The 20,312-nt window shown below is 36.6% G+C and overlaps 1 protein-coding gene across 3 annotated transcripts in view; it reads left to right on the top strand.

The window, feature by feature from the left end:
- The first annotated feature begins 564 nt into the window (after positions 1 to 564).
- LOC113114249 (arf-GAP with Rho-GAP domain, ANK repeat and PH domain-containing protein 3-like) overlaps positions 565 to 20,312 on the top strand; it is a 33,123-nt gene continuing 13,375 nt past the window's right edge. For 2 of the 3 annotated variants that reach the window (XM_026281117.1, XM_026281115.1), the window contains exons 1-14: positions 565 to 701; positions 9,150 to 10,180; positions 10,276 to 10,322; positions 12,022 to 12,113; positions 12,211 to 12,272; positions 13,450 to 13,668; positions 13,940 to 14,009; positions 15,068 to 15,188; positions 15,823 to 16,004; positions 16,216 to 16,322; positions 17,837 to 18,036; positions 18,365 to 18,450; positions 18,578 to 18,760; positions 20,125 to 20,266. In XM_026281117.1, the coding sequence (XP_026136902.1) occupies positions 9,222 to 10,180; positions 10,276 to 10,322; positions 12,022 to 12,113; positions 12,211 to 12,272; positions 13,450 to 13,668; positions 13,940 to 14,009; positions 15,068 to 15,188; positions 15,823 to 16,004; positions 16,216 to 16,322; positions 17,837 to 18,036; positions 18,365 to 18,450; positions 18,578 to 18,760; positions 20,125 to 20,266 (2,470 nt within the window). In that variant the 5' untranslated portion in view covers positions 565 to 701; positions 9,150 to 9,221. The remainder of the gene's footprint in view (positions 702 to 9,149; positions 10,181 to 10,275; positions 10,323 to 12,021; positions 12,114 to 12,210; positions 12,273 to 13,449; positions 13,669 to 13,939; positions 14,010 to 15,067; positions 15,189 to 15,822; positions 16,005 to 16,215; positions 16,323 to 17,836; positions 18,037 to 18,364; positions 18,451 to 18,577; positions 18,761 to 20,124; positions 20,267 to 20,312) is intronic. The other variant, XM_026281116.1, reaches the window with a different exon arrangement.

Here is a 20,312-nt window from a genome sequence, read left to right as displayed (position 1 = left end):
AAAGCAGTAGCCTGTTGGTTGAGTTCATATTCCAGAAAGGCCACCTACACATATTTAGAAACACAAATAATCAGGTAATGTTGAGTTTTTACTGATTGTAGGCCTATTTGCAGTCTACACCATACAGCTATTTAGCTTAAGAACTACAATTGTTGTCTGACTGACCAAGAAGGTAAACTCACATCCTTGTGGTAGTTGTAGTCCTTATTCAGCAACTTGTTAATTACTGTGTAGTTTATATTTCATAACAACACTTGAAAGTTACTTAATCCAGGCAGCCTCCAGTTTAAAAACAGAGAAAATGGAAAAGGCGTATGTTTTTGAAGTTTTTGCACTACAACGCTGCACTTCCATTTAAATCGTCATTCTTTATCGCACATGAAAGAAAATGATTCAACACCATTTGTTACATGGATAAGTGTGTGTCATTTAAACCATTATAAATTAATTATTATTTGGTTTTATTGATTTATTTATTATTGTGGTAGATTAAACTGTGGACACACAAACGTCTCTGTCCCTTTAAGAGGTCACTTAGTGCTCAGCAGCGCTGTGCACTGAAACCTCCAGCATAACAAACACAACTATCAGCGGCTCAACACTCAACACTTTCTCCCGCAAGTCGCACGTTACTGGAGTTTTAAACGCTCTGCAACAACACAGCGTGATAAAACGGGAATATGTAACGCTTATCAATTACGGTAAGATGCTGTTTCACATTCAAACTTACATTTGATAACAAGTCTAGATTTGTAGCGTGCAATTTGATTCATATCTGAAGCCTGTCCACTGTTTAAAGTTGTTAGGTGTGCCAACTCTTCATGAGCGTTTATTATTATAACTCGCTTTTCATAGTTTCGGTGATCCGAAATGATCTCAGACCTCCTGAAAAAGATAAAAGTGCTGTCAGATGAAGCATACTTTTTTTTAGTTAAGTTCGTGACTTGAACTATTAAGTTACCCAGAAGAGTGTTGACTGTTCAGAAGGAATTCCATTGATTCTCATGCACTGCACTGTAACATGTAGCCTACTGTAAGATTGACTCTGTGGGGTGTTTCTCACTGGGGAATCCGATATCCACACGATTTACACCCGCTGAATGTCATCGTTTAGTTTAGCTCTGATTTAGAAACAGCCAGAGCTAATTTGCCAGTTCCTTACAGACGCAACAACTTTGGGAGTCACCGGGGAATTTGCAAGAATAACATGCCATTTTTATTCAGCAGTTTATATCCATTATAGGGAGAAGCTCTACAATTATCCCACACTGTAATTTATATGCCATATGTCTAACTGAGCAGATTCTTAAATGCAGATTAAGTTCTCACAACATGGGCGAGTGTATTAATTGTGATAAATCTCATGTTGCATAATCTGACCTGTATTTCCCTCACTGCTCTTCGTGATACTTGGAGGATGGGACATATTTTCAGATTCAGGTTTGACCACTGGAATGACCCATATAAGGGTTCTGGATGTGATTTTTAATTTTAAGTTTACAATCTAATCCAGTGTTTTTATCATGTATGATTATTCTTGAAATATCGCAGACATTTAGTTAATCTACTGTATTTATTCTGATTCTGCAGCTCTTCTCATATCCCGTAAATATCCCATTTATTATGTTTTAGTGGTTTATAACAAAAACACTCTTACTACATAATATAATGTTTCTTATGTAATTATTTGATAAAAAAAATACAGTTAATACACCAATATTAAATATAATTGCAATTTTACACATTTTAATCATGTAAAGTTGAATTCTCAGCATCATTACTCCAGTCATTCCCAAATCATTCTAAGATGCTGATTTTTAATGTTGAAAACAGTTGTGCTGCTTAATGTTTTTGTGGAAACTGTCATAAAAAAATTCAGGATGAAGTATATAATATAATGCAATACATTATCAAAAAAATGCAAGCAAAACAGTTAGATTGGCAATGTCAAATGTATTGCAATGCAGGAAAAAACTAATGCAACAAATTATTAAAAATAAACATATGTAAAAAATAAAAAGAGGAAGTTTTTGATGTAATGTTTTCATAAAAAAAAGTATATATTTACATATAGTGTGTGTGCATGCATCGACTGCTTCAATATTCGTATCTGAATTTTCTTTTTGTTATTGGCTGTTTTTGTTGGGCAATGGGCATTACGTGATCTAAGAATGTCTTTAAAGTGAAAGCATAGGTTATCTTACAGCAGTGTATTTTCAATGGAGTTAGGGAACTGAGATCTCAATATGTGTTTGAGCAAGCATCCAGAATATTAATACACAAGTGTGTTCTGTCATCTCAGCTACGCGCCTCCACCAGTTGTGAACAATGACGTATTGTGTCACACAATAGTGCTTCACTGTTATTTATACCCCTCACCCCCCACCCAAGCACACTGCATCCCAAAATCCTCCTTGATTCCTGCGTTTCACAAATTGCTTTTGACTCTACAGCTTCCACTAATTGTTCATTCTGGAAGCCCAGGGGTGTTTGAGTATGAGAGGGGATCGTGTTTGGAGATGTTTTTCTCCTTTGACTCAATCACAACCCACAAACCAGTGCTATCAACAGGTCATGAAGCATGCTTTTCCATGAATAAAAACAACAACAACAACAACAAATCATCATGGAAAAGAATAACAACAAACAGAAATAAAAGCACTTCAAAAAAGTTAGGCCTATTCAATTAAAGTGCATCCTCACTGTCCTCCCATGAGGCTGAATTACATTAGCCCAGGCTTTATTTGATTTACGTGTTAGTCCGTGCCTATGCCATTTATTGAATGGTGTGCTAATGTGTTCACTTCCTGTTGCCTGTACTGTTGAGATGTAGAACCGCAAAAGTGGTGATGTTGGAATCTCTCGGGAGTATGAAACATAATTTGAAATGCAAATAGTAATTTTCCTGCTGATATAGATTACAAGATCATTAAGGGATCATTCTGCCACAGAAGTGTTTCTTTCCCATTAAGTTTTGGCCAACTAGTCCATTCCATTCCATTATGGTTTGAGATTGTGGTGTTTTCACATGATTTTCTCATGAGTCAACTGGTTGGCATTGAAACCGCTTTTTAGGTTGGTCCCAAAAAGGGCTCACAGCATGACTAGCATCAGATGGAATTAGTGCTTATGACTTATGGACTATTCAAAATAAATAAATACAAATATTGCAAGCATGACATAAGTAATTGAAAATTCAACACATGTTTTGCTCGAATTACTTGATATTTGGAAAACCTGCCAAAAAAGGCTACAGACATAAAAATGTAGGTTGCGGAAATACCAGATTAAGAGATTTAAGGGGGTTAGTTTACCCAAAAATTTAACTTCTGTTATAAATTACAAATCCTCATGCCATTCTAAACTTAGGACTTCTTTCATGTTTAAAACATTAATTAATGTGTTTTTTTCTGCATCAGTTGAAAGTCCATGCAAACCCAAACTTTGATATACAAACAACATCATAAAAGTAATCCAGTACGAATTGAACAGTTTAATTCAAATCTTCTAAAGATTATTTTTATGTGATGAACAATGAGGTTTATGCAAGCACAGTTGATCTTCTGTGTTTATCATACAGTGGTGGTTGACACTGTCTCAGCTATAAGCAAATAGTCCCAATGTCTTGTGGTAAGTCTGTTGAGATAAGGCTAAGGCAGACAGAAAAGCAATGCGCTGGAGGTGCACAATAGGTGGGCCTTAACCGATGAAGGACCTGGCAACCTCCTGGAGCCAAGATGGGGGACCGGTTGTCCTGGGACCACCCTTGCCACTGGGATTTACCTCATCATGGTTAAGATATTGTTACTGGCGATGACACAGCCCTTTTGGCACTTTAAAACTCCCTTGTGCATGTCTCCACCTCGGACAGCGATGTGATGTCTGGCAATGGGAGCAGGTTTGAATTGACAATGTCCCACCCACACTACCTGCATTTACCGGTGGGGATGACCTGCTGTCAGTATAGTGCCTTCTTTTAGATATCTGGGGAATATTCTCGATGAGGACTGTGGCATCGACAATGAAATCCAGAACCGCATTTAACAGGCAAACAGCAGTTGCCTTTGGGAGAATTTGTGTAGAGTCTTTTGCAACAAGAATTTTCAACCCTCCACAAAGGTCGCCGTATACCAAGCGGTCTATGTCACCACCCTGAAGCTAGGGTAACCTACAGCCGTCACATCAGGTCTCTAGCACACTTCCATATAAGCTGCCTTCAGCGCGTTCTGGAAGTTAGCTGGCGTGATCGTGTGCCTCAATCTGAAATACTTCAAAACCAACTGTAGAAGTATTGAGGACATGATCACCCATCGCCGCTGCAGTGCCCATACATATGCCCCACCTGCCCCAGGATAGGACTGTTAGCCATCAGAGATCTCACTGTTAAAGGCGAGGACATCATCATTGGATTATAATGGACGACTGAGAGAGAGATCATACAGTATTCGATGTGCTCTTTGTATTTGCATTGATGAATGTTTATATATTAATAAACGCTTAAATTTCATGTTCATAAAGTTATTTAATGTCCATAAAGTAATTGTGTCTCTTCAGAGGAGTTGGATTGAAATGCTGGTTACTTTTACAATGTCTTTTGGTACAGTACTTTTTAAGGCATGAACATTTTGGTTGCCTAAATCCGAGATGAACAAAAATCTTGTTAGAAAATGAAATGAAGGATGAATAAAGGATGATTGACTTAAAATTTGTGGGTGAACTATCCCTTTAACAGGACACTGTGTGTATGTGTCCAATGTGCATCCTGTTTTAACAGCTTTTAAATGTTCCAATTTTAAAGAAATCTGAATTGCATGCTAAGAGATGGCATGCAAATGAAACAGCTGTACTCTAAGCAAAAAGTGTGTGGAAACGTGTCATTTTCTAGGTACAGTGATTGCCCAGGTTAGTATGATTCATTTGGAAATATGGCTTTTGTTAAAACGATCACACAGTTGGCTTTGAAACTCTAATTGCTGATGTGCCTTTTTGACCATAAAAGACTTATTATTTTACCGTAGTTGCTTTGGTGTCTAGCGTTTAAAATTTCAAGTGTTTTTTGGAGGTTTTTAAGAATCAGCAGAGCTTGTCAAGGACACAACTTGTAGATTGTGTGACGGTACTTTCTAGGTTTTATATGTGCCGCCTCATTCAAATCAGTTTCATTTTATGCAACATTATCAATGTGTAGGACGTTTCTTATGGTTTCAGCTGCGATCATCTCCAGTTCATCTGTGTATCATGCGCACTATCTCTTTTCCTTTAGCGCGGGAGAGAGGAGGAGGGTTTTGTTTGAGGGACAGCTGTATCCTGTGTATTCAGTTCGGAGAAAACCCAGATCGGCCATCAAGATAAATATAGTTGGGGTGGGGCGGACAGAGCAGAGCAGGGCATAGTTTTCCCAGCTAAATGCACGTTGATTGTTGTTTGAGATGGTAGAGATGTGGAGGATGATTTGAAGATGCTGCTGGAATGAGATGGTATGTCCTGATGGTTCCAGCTACCATCTTAACCTTGTCTAGACCTTCATCTGCGAGAACAGGCCTGCCTGAGACCGTCTCCTCAATCACCAATGTTTTTATCTGAGGGATCCTCAGGGCACTCGATGGAGGGAATGCACTCATTAGACAAACACCCCGTTAATAGTGCATCGTTCCAATGCGTCCATCAAAGCCTTTTCTTGTAAAGATGTAGGGTGTTTGGGATGGTTACTTCTTGCCCAAGCCATAAAATTATATTATGATCACTTTTTTGGCCATTTTATCATCCATTAGGCAAAAATCATGTTTGCTTTGTACTTGTAAGTCTAAAAGAAATATCCTTTTCTTAACAAGCCGCCTACTTTGATGTATTGGTAATAGTTTCATATTTAGGTTTATTGGTTTGTGCAAATCCTTAACCCTAAATATAGGCTATAATATTAATAGTAACACAAATGCCTGTTGTTGAGTGGCAAATCAGATGTCTGATGCACAGTGTGATGTAAAATTGAGAAACCGTGGTTTTGATCTTTTGTGGTTTCCTTTTTCTTTACAAAATATTCCGTCTTAACCACAAAACTGTAACTGTAGCACATGTGGTTGCAAACTGAAACAAACATTGTGAGACTGTATGTCAGCCTGATAAAATGTGATGTAAATATGTGGTAAAGTGGCTGCGTGATTTCACTGAAAAGTCCATGAACATAGCTATTTTGTTAAGGTGTAAAGAAACTGAACTTGCTGTCAGTTTAGTGAAACAAATCCATAATTGGATTGTGAGGAATAAAGCAAAAAGTGTAAGCTTTTAAGCTTTGATTCTGGGTACAGTACTATTAAAAATTTTATTAATGTAAAATGTTATTTAAATTTAAAAAAGCCATTTTCTGACTTAATATATTTTAAGATTAAATTTATTCCTGTGATGCAATGTTGAATTTTTTGCAGCATCATAACTCCAGTCTTCAGTGTCACACGATCCTTCAGAAATCATTCTATTATGCTGATTTACTGCTCAAGAAATTCCTTATTTTTGTCACCATTGAAACAATTGTCCTGCTTAATTGTTTTGGAGAAGCTGTGATGGATCTTTTTTAGGACTCTTAACAGAAAATACAAAAGCACAGCTTTTATTCAAAATACGATTATTTTGTAAAATCATAAATGTCTTTGCTGCCACCTTAGATCAGTTTCATCCATAATTTCCTGGAAAAAAAATAAATATATATTTAAAAGAAAGACTTTTCAACAGTAGTTTGAATGAAATGCTGATTCAGAGACACTTTGTCATTATCATGGCACTCCACAATGCACATTTAAACAAGAATCAACACACAGTCAGCACTTAACTGTGGAAAGTGGATGCAAAGAAGAACAACTAAAAATAATTTTGTATGCAAACAGATGTAAGAGAGAAGACCAGTTGTAATACAGTCAGCAAATTTTACAGTGACATCCTGACTATCAGTGACATTTTGAATTCTGAACAATAAGAAATTATCTAACTTTATTGTAAGCTATGTTAAAATGTACAATTTACAAAAGGCAGATGTTATCTGCCGATCTGAAAGGAGTCTGTATATTAATGGCTTCAGGCTGAATTAATTGCAGATGTTTTGCCACTGGTTGGCTTGTTTGGTTCATGATGACAGTCTTGCTAAAGGGAGTTTTCCTACATTGCTGCTAGGGGAAAGAGACAACACCCGGACCCGTTTCTCTCCTTTCCTCGGGTCACACTTTATCAGTCCGCCTCACAAGCTTCCTGCCTCCCCCTCGCCGTGGGATCCGGTGAATCAGAGTGACTGAGCCAAAGGTTAGCATCCAGAGTCCAGACAAAGGAAGACGAGGATGTGACTCATCAGCCTTTTTTAACAGCCTTCCAACGTCTGCTTTTCTACTCAGAATCAGTGTTGTCGAGCAAAATAGACCCTGTTGACATTATCATGACTTTTTAACACATTTTTGACTTTTTATCGTGTTTCATAATTGAATTGGAGCGATTGTGATCTCTGCTGCAAATAGAAAGCGTGCTCGTAATTACCACCGATTTTAGATGACCTTGAGAGAGAACACTGTGCATCCTCTGTGGGTTGGGGATGTACACCCTGTGATGAGTGTTGTTTATCCAATCATCTCTCGCACCCGTCAGGCTCCGCCCCTCCTGGAGGTCATGGAGCTCTCTGTTCCTGGGTTTGGCTGTATGCCACTCGTCGCCTTGAGATTCCTCTTAGGACACTGTTCTCAAGTGCTGTCAGTCTCTTGGACACGCAGTCAGGAAAGTGTCAGGAGTGTTTATATAAAAGCATTCACACTTGGTTGCTCCCAAAGTTATGCTGTCCCCGCCAAACAAGCTTTGCCCCACCCCCGCTGATTTTCTCCCAGGCCCAGCCTAGTGGAGTCTTTTTTTCTCGACTGGTTCCCTCATGTGCACCACGTTTTCAGCCACTTTACCTCAATGAATGGAGGCTTCTAAAAATAGTCCTAAGAAATATGACCGTTTTGTTATTGCTTGCATGTGCGAAGTGTTACAGCTTATCATGGTTTGCGATATTTTAATATTCCCATTTGTGTTCACCCTGAATCCTCATTTTCAGATGTTACAAAGATTTATTTTTGTTCGCTCAATGACTGTTTTGTTCCAGAGCAGTGGTTTTTAAGAGTATGTGAGCGGGGTCATGCCATCGTCTGCAAATGTCATGGTGATTCAGTCTCAGGCGGATGAAAAATGCTCTCTGTCATAAAAGACCATTAACCTCCTTGTAACTATCAGCCGTGTCAAATTTAGAAAGGTAGACATTTATTATTTTGTAAGATTTTAATTACTGGTTGTCTTTGCATTTAGGCACAATTTTAGTATAATAATTGTATTATTGTATTTATTATTATTTATTGAAATGCATAATGAGTATAATATGTACAATATTATTGTTATAAAATAGTATATAGTTTTTTTATTGCTATTTGTACAATGCAAAACGGGAATTTCAGCAATGTATAACACAATCACTAGGATGAACACAAAATAAATATGCAAAAAAACAAAAAACAAGATGGAGCAGGATTTTAGACAAATTGTTATTGCTTTTCATTTTTATTATGTAAAAATATACTGTAATCTTTTTATTCCTTCTCCATTATTTAAATTAAGTTTGACCTTGCACATGTACACAAGTATTTGCATATAACAAAGAACAGGAACAAGAAAACACACACACACACACGTTTGTTTTTGTGAAAAGTGGGTTCATCCCATAGGCGTAATGGTTTTTATACTGTACAAACTGTATATTCTATGGCCTTACACCAACCCTTCACCTAACCCTAAACCTTCACAGGAAACTTTGTGCATTTTTACTTTCTCAAAAAGAAAAAACTCATTCTGTATGATTTATAAGCGTTGTGTTTTTTACATACTTCCATTAGTCTTGGTTTGTATAATATAATGCATTTTATATATGTTTATATGCTGGACTGAGGATAGATCAAATTATTGGTGGATTAGTGATAGTAAAAATGGTAGCCATTGACTTCCATAGTATGGAAATAAATACTATGGAAGTCAACGGCTACCATCAACTCTTCGATGTAAATGACAGAGTGTTTATTTTGTGAACTATCCATTTAAAGAGGTTTTGTCGTTGCAATGAAGCCTATTTTCTTTGCTTGTTTTCTCAGATGAAGGACTGGTGTCATCTTCTGCTCTTGGCTGGAACTGCTGCTGTTTTGCATGCAGCCTAATGAGCACCCATGCACACTATGGCAACCGCAATCGGTCCATGCTCCGATGCAGAGGACCTGTTGGCTTCCATCCACCTCGAGAGGTATCTGGACCACTTCCGTCAGGCAGGCTTTCTCCTTGCCCGAGACTTCTGCCATGTGGACAATGTGGCTCTGAACAGGGTGGGAGTCACTGCCACCGGCCACAGGAAGCGTATCCTCAAACTAGTCGAGCACATTCAGCTGATCTGTGAACATCAAAGGAAGGAACCCATGCTAGATCGCTGTAATTCAGAATCTGCTATTCACGAGGTGACCCCTGTTAAAGCAGAGCCTCATTCTCCTTCAAGACACCCTAGCACTGCCTTAGAAGCCTTACTTAACAGCTCGGCCCCGAATCTTTGTGCACAAGTAAAGCGCTCGTTCTCAGAGCGGAGCGCCGGTGTTGTAAAGCCGGTACCAAAACCAAGAACTGTCTTCCACCGGTTAAGAGCAGAGAGAATTTCTTTACCAACACAACATGAAGTGCAACTTTTCCAAAAGTCATCTCAGGAGCCGCTTTTAAAAGTTGCAGAAGGTTTATCCTCCAGTACAGACACTGTTGAAACATCTACTGAATCAAAAAAGGGCCCTTGCGAACCAGGTTTGAGTAATAGCACTTCGGCCCCAGAGACTAGTGATATGTTACCCCCAGTGCCCCCTAGGTTAAATCGAGGAATTCCTCCATCCACTTTCAAGAGAATGTCGGAGCAGGAGCGTCTGAGCACCCCACCCCTCTGCACCCCTCCTGAGTCTCCCTCAAGTTATCAGTGCTCTCCCTTCACTAACACACCCGGTTCACCTCCAAGTCCACCCTGTTCAGGGCTAGAGATGGTCTCTAATGAAATCTACTGTGGCACTTTACCAGACACTCCACGTGTGCTTTGGAGTCGCTCTGTACCCCTCCCCCCTCCACGCCAGAAGGTCAGCCCATCCACTGAAAATCATAGGTAAACTCTTGTCCTTCTGTTTTTCACTGATTCTTACGACTGTGGCAAAGTTTTGTTTAAAATTATACCGCTAACTATAGTTTCTCCTCCTATAGCACTTTAGAAAAGTCTGACTCAACTGAAACACCTAAAAGAACATCTGGTAGGTGTATGACTGACCCTTATTTCAAACTTTATTTAGGAAAATTTTATTATTTACGTGGCCCAAAGTTGTTCCTAATATTTATGACTTTCTTTCTTCCAATGAATGAATCATGTACAATTTTCTGTACAATGAAAGTGAACAAAGTTGTACAATATATATATTTGTGTGAAGACCAGATGAGAGTTTGTATTCAAAAGTTTAGGGTCAGTACAGTTGTTTGTTTTGTTTATTCTTTTGAAGTTTTTTCTTCTTCCAGCAATTAAATTGATGCTAAAGACATTTATAATGTTTCAAATAAATGCTATTTTTAAGCTTTCTTTTCTGTAAGAATCCTAAAAAAGAAGATCATGATTTACTGTATTTTTCGGACTATAAGTCGCACCTGAGTATAAGTCGCATCAGTCCAAAAATAGGTCATGATGGGGAAAAAAACATATATAAGTCGCACTGGACTACAAGTCCCATTTATTTAGAACCAAGAACCAAGAGAAAACATTACCGTCTACAGCCGCGAGAGGGCACTCTATGCTTTCAGTGTAGACTACAGGAGAACTGAGCAGCATAGAGCGCCCTCTCGTGGCTGGAGACGGTAATGTTTTCTCTTGGTTAATTTATCTCGGTTCATGTCAAATTAATTTTGATAAATAAGTCGCACCTTACTATAAGTCGCAGGACCAGCCAAACTATGAAAAAAATTGTGACTTATAGTCCGGAAAATACGGTAATTTCCTCAATATTTAGCAGCACAACAGGAAAAGGCTAGGTAAACTTTTTTCTTTTTTTTTTTCTTTTTTTTTTGGCATAACCACTTTTTTTTTACTAAAAATACCATGGCGTATCGATATTTTTTCACCTTAAGATGACACGATGAATATAGATATTTATTATTACAAAATATTTACAAACCTGCTCCAAAGTTCTGTTTTGAATCAAATGATTTGCGATATGTGAAGTTCTGATCTAAAACAAAGGATTTATGATCGGCGCTTCGAAGTTTAAGATTCGCAAACCATATCATTCAGACTGAGACTTTTACCGCGCAGATCGCAAAACATTCAATTTGCAAAACGATTTGCGAACTCACTCCGAGGTTCCTATCATGATACGTGAAGTTACGATCTAAATCAAATGATTTGCAAACCCACTCCGAAGTGCCTGTCTAAATCAGATGATTCGCTATACATAAAAATCTGATCTGAATCAAATGATTCACTATACACGATCCAAAAAGCTCACCCATAACTATATCTGACTGTACTTGGACAATACAAGCAAATGTTAAAATAAAAAAATGATATGCTCTGTTATTTGATCTGTTATATTTTGATAGTGAATCACTTCAATTGATTGACTGAAATGTTTGAATCAATCGGAGCAGTTCCAGAATAATACGACATCACGTGACAAAGAAGACCGGAGAAGACTTTTTTACAGTATTTTTTTTTTTAAACAAAAGCAGCTTTGGTGATCATAAGAGACTTCTTTTAAAAACTTAAATCTTATCCAACCCCAAACTTTTGAACAGTAGTGAAAGGCACTAAAACTCACCATCCATAATCAATGGTTATGATTTGAGAGCTACTGTATGCTGGATAGGAAGATTTTCATTAAACGTTGGCTTTAATGAGCTTTACACACTACTGTGTCATTTATTTTATCTTATAAACTTTATGTAATGCTGCTATTTTCTGTTCAGGCGACACAGCATCTGCTGAGGATGAAGATGAAATGATAAACCCGTACTGTGAAACTGTTTTCCACAGCAGACGACAATTTCAGCTTTCAGAGGTGAGATACTTAAAGAAAAAAATATCTCTTAAACCATTTATTTTCTCACTTTATGTCCTCCAGTAGGTGGAATTTATTTATGTTTGAATGCATTTAGGTTGAGAGGACCAAAAGTGAGGAAAAGACTGCAAATAAAGACGATAAACAAAGAGAACATGGGTAAGTCCAAGTATTTCCATGAGAATGTTTGGTTTGCCCACAGCGTTATATCCAGCTGCTAATCATATAGGGACACCTAAAACAATGGGATAAACAGACTCTGTGTGTTTTCTTGGTTGAGTTCTAGTGTCTTCCAGCCTCTGTTGTCTAAATGTGTGAGTCCAGAGCTTCCAGTGCAAAGGTCTGGATCTGTGATGTTTTTAATAAAACAAATTAGATTTAATGTCTTAAAGGGATACTTCACTCGAAAATCATTCACTCACCCTTATGCTGTCCCAGATGTATATTACTGTCTTTCCTCAGATGGACGCAAAATAATTTTTTTAGAAAAGCAAGAGAGAGATACAATGGAAGTGGATGAAACCCTCAAAGTCGATACCTTAAAATCCATGCAGAATTAAAAATTATAGTAATCCATGCTGCCACAGATTAATGGATTATCCTAACATGTTAAACTTTTTCAACAATAAACCATCGCTTCCAACCAGTTGTCATACACAGTTTCATGATAGCATCATGAAGCGCTACAACAACACATTGTGAAGCTTGATGGAAGCACATCGTAAGCTTGTGTAAGAAGTAATGTAGAAGCACATTCTGACATTTAACTCTTTAAAATGTTAGTTTTATCCACTGGGATTTTTATCTTTCTATTTTTATATGAAATTAATTAATTAAAATTTTAGTAACAACTACAAAAAATGTATAATAATTATTAATAATAATAATATAATAATACTTGCATGGTTTATTCCACAACAAACAACAACAACAATATTACAAGTATTTTATTTTTAGAAAAAAATTACCATTAATTTTGCTGAATAATTATTATATTATATTATATTATATTATATTATATTATATTATATTATTTTTTTTGATCACTGACAATTTTGCCAAGTTTTTTTTAGCATAAATCTCACTATATTCTATTAATGCTTAAAGGGATAATTTACCCAAAAGCGACATGAGTGTAAGTAATTAATGACAGAATTATTATTTTTCGGCTATTCCTTTAATACAAGAAACAAATACCCCCAAAATGTTAGAAAACATATGGAAAAATGCATTTTTGCATTTTATTATTTTGATTATTTTCAAGAGATTTCCATCATTTTACTGGAGCATGAAACTGTACTGTACGGTTTATATTTGTAACTTGGTGGTCTCACAGGCAGCACAATCACTCGTGGCTCAAGCGTCTTGATTCTCCAGGCTACTGCACGGTGGGTGAACCGTCCCCGGCCTCTCACTCGTTCTCCCTCCCTCATAACCTCGGCTCCTTCGAAGCGGACGAGGACCACATCATCTCCCCCTACGCCAGCTTCACCTCGCTGTCCGAGCGGACGGCACCCATCCTCAGCGGCTGGCTGGACAAGCTCTCTCCTCAAGGGTACGCCCCGTCGGGGCTGCTGCTCTCCTCTCATCTCTGCGTCTCCTGCACGCTCCTCACTGGCTGTTTCTGCTCCCTGTCTGTCCTCTCCGGCCGGTTTGTCATTACTTCAGATGTCGTGTGTCCTGCTGTTTGTTCCCGTCCTCTGCTTGTCACCTTCCAGTGTCTAGATTCATTTCCTCCTTGAATAATTTCAGACAGCACCATATTAGATGTGACATTTGTAGTGTAGTTGTTTCTCTCTGATGTCATCTTTGTTCCTCTGTTATAGAAACTACGTTTTCCAGAAACGATATGTGAAGTTTGATGGGAAGAACTTGATGTACTATGGTAGTGAAAAGGTACGATTGCATGTCAACAACTCAATGGCATCCCAATTAACTCATGCTCACCTAGGCTGTGTTTCTTTAATATAAAAATACAGGATAAATAGCAATATTGTGAAATATTGTTCCAATTTAAGGTAACTGTTTTCCATTTAAATGTATTTTAAAATGTAGTGACGCAAATCTGAATTTTCAGCATCATTACTCAAGTTTTCAGTGCCACATCATTCATAAATCATTCTAATATGATAAATTGCTGCACAATATTATCAATAATGCAGTTGTATTGTCTAATATTTTAGTGGAAACTGTGATGCTTTTCAGGATTGTTTTATGAAAAGTCCAAAAGAACAGCATTTATTTAAAAAAATAGATCATTTATAACAAGTTCAATGTTTTACTGTCACTTTTGATCAATGTAATGTGTCTTTGTTTAATTAAAGAATTAATTTCTTATTGACTCCAAACGTTTGAATGCCACTGTAGTTTTTTCACCCTCCCTCTGACCTGCTTTGACATGAATCCCATCTTTGTATGTGTGTGAGCAAAGGTTTACTGTCAAATGTCGATTTCATCCGCCTCTGCCATATTGTCAACATTGTGGACAACACTGAATAGACGCTGTTGACGTGTAAAGGCCCTGTCACACCAAACACCGTACAAGAAATCTTAATGAATTGTTGATGAATGGAAGAGTGAAACCAATATTCATCGAGCTGAATGAAAAGCAAATTGCCAGAACAATAGATAGTGCTGATCGACAACCAAGTGCATATATGTCTTGAACCTTTCGGCACAGCTGATCTGGGAAATGTTATATTACACTATACAGTCATGAAAGGTTGACAATAAATACTCTTTTTGGGCTGGGCAGGATTTTTTGTGCTCCCAAAGTCACAGTGCAGTATGTTTTCATTGCACAGTCAACCGATTAATCATGATATGAGCCCTTTAATCACTTCATCTTGCCTGAAGACCTTCAGAATCCAAACAAGTCCCACATTCCCTTGTGTTTCTGATGTCACATATGTTGTACACTGTTATTCCTAACACAAATGGTCTCTTTCTCCCAGGATGCTTATCCCAAAGGTGTGATTCCCTTAGCTGCCATGCAGATGGCCCGCTTAGCCAAAGACAATAAATTTGAGGTCATCACAAGTCACAGGACATTTGTCTTCCGAGCTGATAACGATGGTAAGTACAGCATTTTTGTCCTGCATGCATTCCCTTTGAATCCAAACCCATGACCAAAAATCTCAATATGTCGGCAGATGATATAGTATTGATATAACCTGCCATCTAAAAACATATCTGAGACCCTGGACCACAAAACCAGTATCAAGTGTCCATTTTTCAATTCCATTTATACATTATCTGAAAACTAATAAGCACGTCTTCCATTGATGTATGGTTTATTAGGCTCTAACAATATTTGGCCGAGATGCAACTATTTGAAAATCTGAAATCTGAGCGTGCTAAAAAATCTAAATATTGAGAAAATCACCTTTAAAGTTGCCCAACTGAATTCTTAGCAATGCATATTCCTAATCAAAAGTTACATTTTGATATACTTAAAGTAGGAAATGTACTAAATATCTTAATGGAACATGATCTTTAATTAATATCCTAATGATTTTTGGCATAAAAGAAAAATAGATAGTTTTGACCCATATATTGTGTTTTTTTTAAATATACCCCAGCGACTTAAGATTGGTTTTGTGCTCCAGGGTCACATATTATTGCACAATAATGTTTAGAGAAGTGTTTTACTTCTTACTTTTACTAGGTTAAAAGAAGCCCATGTATCCTGCTTTATTTCTTTTCGTAGTTCAGAGGATCAAATGGTGCAGCACGCTGCAGGAGCGGGTCAAAGAACAGCTGGTTTTCGGCCGCCCACGTTTTGGCCCCGGCAGTCACTGCCAAAAGAGCGGCTTCCTGGAGCTCAAAACCAAGTCAAAGATCTACACAGCCATTATAATGGAGCAGATCTGGTTGTACAAGAATGAGCAGGTGATTAGTTAATCACGTTATAGCCATACTCCTCTAGATTTAGTACTAATGATTTACTTTGCCTCTTTCTTCTCTCAGTGAGATGCAATTTGAGTATTTTGAACTTCCTATAGCATATGTGCAATTCATTCAAAATTAGCCTTAAATCATTTGCATCATGCAGTAGTAATTCTTGGTTTAAGGTTAACCCTTTGTGATATGTGTTCTGCAGTGCTTTAAAAATGGAATTGGAATTACTGTAATTGAGGCCAGAGGTGCTACAGTTCGTGATGGGAAGGGCAAGAGCTTTGATCTCATTACACCTTATAAAACCTTCAGGTAAACAGTTCAAGTCACGCTATGCTTCTGTTAAGTAGCTTGTACATGTCTACCCTTTTAAGTCATTTCCAAAATACATTGTTTAATCAGTGATTTGTCTGGAATCATAACAAGAAAAATCTATTGGCCAATAAGGCATATTTATTCTCTAAAAACAAGTCCTGTTTTCATACACAATTTAAATTCTCAAGTAAATAGTTTTAAAGGAAATTGAGATGTTTTTACTGGAAAATAAGACAAATAATGCTGATTAAAAAAATTATTAAATAAAAAAGGATATATCTTTTAAAATATATAATGAATAATAATAAATATATTTATATATTTTAAGATAACATTTTTAATTATGGTTTCATTAAGCTACCTTTCAAAAGGTTGGGGTCAGTAAGATAAAAAAAAAAAACTCTTATATATCTGTTTTAATTGACCAAAAATAGAGCAAAATGGTAATATTGTGAAATTTTATTTATTTAATTTATTTAAATTTAAATCTGCTTTGTATTTTAATATTTAATTAATTCCTGTGATGGCTAAGCTAAATTTTCTGCAGCTGTCACTGGTGCTCAAGAAACATTTCTTATTATTATCAATATTGAAAACTGCTGTGCAGCTTAATATTTTTGTGGCAACCCTGATACACACTAATAATAAAATAATATATAATATAATAGATTAAAAATGCATTTATTTCATACTAAGTATACTTCAAGTCCATTAACATATTTACTGACATATTACTTAAAACATACTGAAATACAATTATAATTAAACTTAATTTCTTTATTGCACAATGCACATTTCTAAATTTTATGTCTAAAATGTTTTTTAATATCCCTCTTAATAACAATTGTATGATCTCTGTATAATATCAGCCTTTACATACAAGATATTTAAATTGTACCTGAAGTATACTTGCAGTGGCTTCACTTTAACACAATCAAACATACTTAAGTATATCTTTAGTTGGAATTTAGAATAACTTAATTAATCAAAGTGCATTAAGAACAAAAAATAGTTGTTCCACTTTAGCAGAATTTAATTTTCACAGTTTAGTATACTAAAAGTACAGTATATATATATATATATGTATGTATAAATAATTTTTTTTTACTAGGGCAATTTTATCATAATTTTTTTACAAAACAGAAAGTTCATAAGATCCGCATTTATTCAAAACAGAAATCTTGTAACATTATAAATTTTTTTACAGTCACTTTTGATCAATTTAACCTGTCCATGCTGAATAAAAGACAAAATAATATAATATTATTTGAAAAAAAAAAAATCTTACTGACTCCAAATTATGAATGCTAGTGTATATATACTGTAACACACACATACATAGATTTTATTAAAATAAACTCAAGTTCATCATCTAACTTTGACCGCACACATATATGAAAGTATTGAAGTCGTGCAAAGGTCTGTTCCCGCAAAGTAACCACGCCAGACCAGAGACAATTAATAGGATCCAAGATGGCAGAGCATTAAGAGGGTTGTGTGCATCCTTGCAGCTTTACAGCCGAGTCGGAGCGAGAGAAGAGGGACTGGATGGAGGCCCTGCAGGAGTCGATAGCAGAAACACTATCTGATTACGAGGTGGCAGAGAAGATCTGGTCCAACAGGTCCAACAAGATCTGCGCAGACTGCAAAGCCATCAATCCGGACTGGGCATCCATCAATCTCTGTGTGGTCATCTGCAAGAACTGTGCAGGTGTGTGGCGGTCACTTGTTTCATCATGTAAACTTGTGAATTCTGCTGAATTAGGCTAGATATTCACCAAAACAGTTTGGTGTGAGATGTTTTGCCTTTTCTAAACCGTGAGTAGCTGGCATGGGGAAGAGCAGAGCGGTGTTCGGGTTGATACAGATGGTGCTAAGAGTTTCTAAGCTCATTTGAGAGTTCATGTGAGGTCCTCTGTGCCGTATACTACAGATAAAAGTGGCTCAGAGGCACCGTATCAGGAAGTGTTTGTGGGACAAACTGAATGAATGGTGTGTGGAGAGTGATGTGGTGCCTCTTTTGTTCTGTCTGCCTGCAGGCCAGCATCGAGGTCTCGGCACAATGGTGTCCAAAGTGCAGAGTCTGAAACTAGACACCAGCGTGTGGAGCAATGAGATCGTCCAGGTAGGGGCTGCTGTGGTTTGTTTTGATGAAAAGATCTTTTTAATTCCAATTAGCAGGATTCATGATATCCCCAGTGATTTTACCACAAGTTTTTTTAAAAATTAGATCCTATCTCTGTGTGTTCTAGCTTTTTATAATGCTTGGCAATGATAAAGCCAATGAATTTTGGGCGGCTAGACTTCCTGTGACTGATGAGCTGGACTGTGACGCCTCTCCAGAGCAGCGAAGAGAGTTTATCACCCACAAATACAGAGAAGGCAGATATCGCCACCCTCATCCCAGTTTTAGCACCCAAGAGGAACTTCTTAAGGTAAAGGTTAAGCCATTCACACATACAGGGAAGAGATCATGCAAACTAATGGCAGCTTGTTTACCAGTCATTAAGATTAAGACTATTCCTGATTATTTATAGACTTCAAAATACAGTCAGGAGTGTTGAACATGGCATCTTTACTGTCAGATTTTAATTAGAATTAAAAAAATGTATGTAAATTAGATAAAATTATGTTTGGCCCACCAACAATTTAATATGCCCTTACATTAAACAATAATTATTTTAGTTAGTGATAATAAAATGTAGTTAAATTAAATTAATATAACAAGTTATACAAATATATGTGTCGTTAATTATAATAATAATATTAGTATTATTAATAGTATTATTATTATTATTATTATTATTATTACTACTACTACTACTACTATTGCTGTTATTACAGTTAATAATAAAAATAATGATTATGATAATGGTAACAATTATTAATATCAATACTACTATTAGTATTTTTGTTTTTAAATGCACAATAAAATAAGTAAATGTATTATTATTGAAATTCTACTATTATTGTTATTATTTGGTTATTACTTTTTTCTTTTTTATTACTAATATTATGGTTATTTATTTATTTTTAAAATACAAATAAATTTATTATTATTATTATTATTATTATTATTATTATTATTATTTATCTAATAATTTTTAGATTAGTTAATTTAATTTGAGTTATTATAGTCATGGAAATGTCTATGGTAAATATACATTATTCTTCTTAGTAATGCTCAGAAAGAGGGGAACTCATTGTTCAACAAAATGGAAACTCTATATGTCTGTTATCAGTTAGCCTTGTTTAGATGGATATAGGCCTTTTGCATTTAACAATGAATATTTTACACCTTGTCTATAGAGTCACATAACCTCAACACTTTTGCACAATAAATGCATTTCCCTTTCCTCTTCTGCAACACACTTATTTTTGAAATACCCTGAATACTTCCTCAAATCAGAAGCGCAGTGAACTATTGCGGCGGACAATTCTCTGTGTAATAGCTTTGCTTCAAAAGAAAGGTTTGAGATCAATCACCGCTGGGCCAGTGAGGACATCCTGTCTTAATATAGCTAGAGCCATCTAAGTATTGTGCCAGCGGTCAAGCCAAGATTAGTGTGTATTATAGTTTCTCAAGACTTTACCAAGGCTATTATTTGTGTACCCAGGCTACCTATGAACCCCAAAATAAGCTGATGGCTATGTTGTGAATTGTAAATAATGAAGAGCACTAATGCAAAGAATAGAGGGATTTTTAGAAGAAGCTTTGAATGTCCTTTGGCTAAATATGCTATTAGCGGTGCATTTTCTGAAGTGTGTATATGATTGTGTGTGTGTGGTCCCCCTGCAGGCGCTGTGCACCGCTGTGACTGAGCAGAACCTGCTTAAAACGGTCACTCAGATTTTTGCGGAGGCCGAGGCCACTCGACTCGCTAAAGCTAATGGAACCGATAAGCGTGTGTCTCCGCATTACTCATACACACAGTCTGCAGGTAGCGTTCCAGCACTTAACTACAGCCATGTCTCTTAAAGGTGAAG

Source organism: Carassius auratus, chromosome 14 (genome assembly GCF_003368295.1).
Source record: "Carassius auratus strain Wakin chromosome 14, ASM336829v1, whole genome shotgun sequence".
NCBI classification, from domain to species: Eukaryota; Metazoa; Chordata; class Actinopteri; order Cypriniformes; family Cyprinidae; genus Carassius; species Carassius auratus.
Note: the sequence above shows the minus strand (reverse complement) of the source record. Positions and strands in the feature narration are given on the sequence as shown.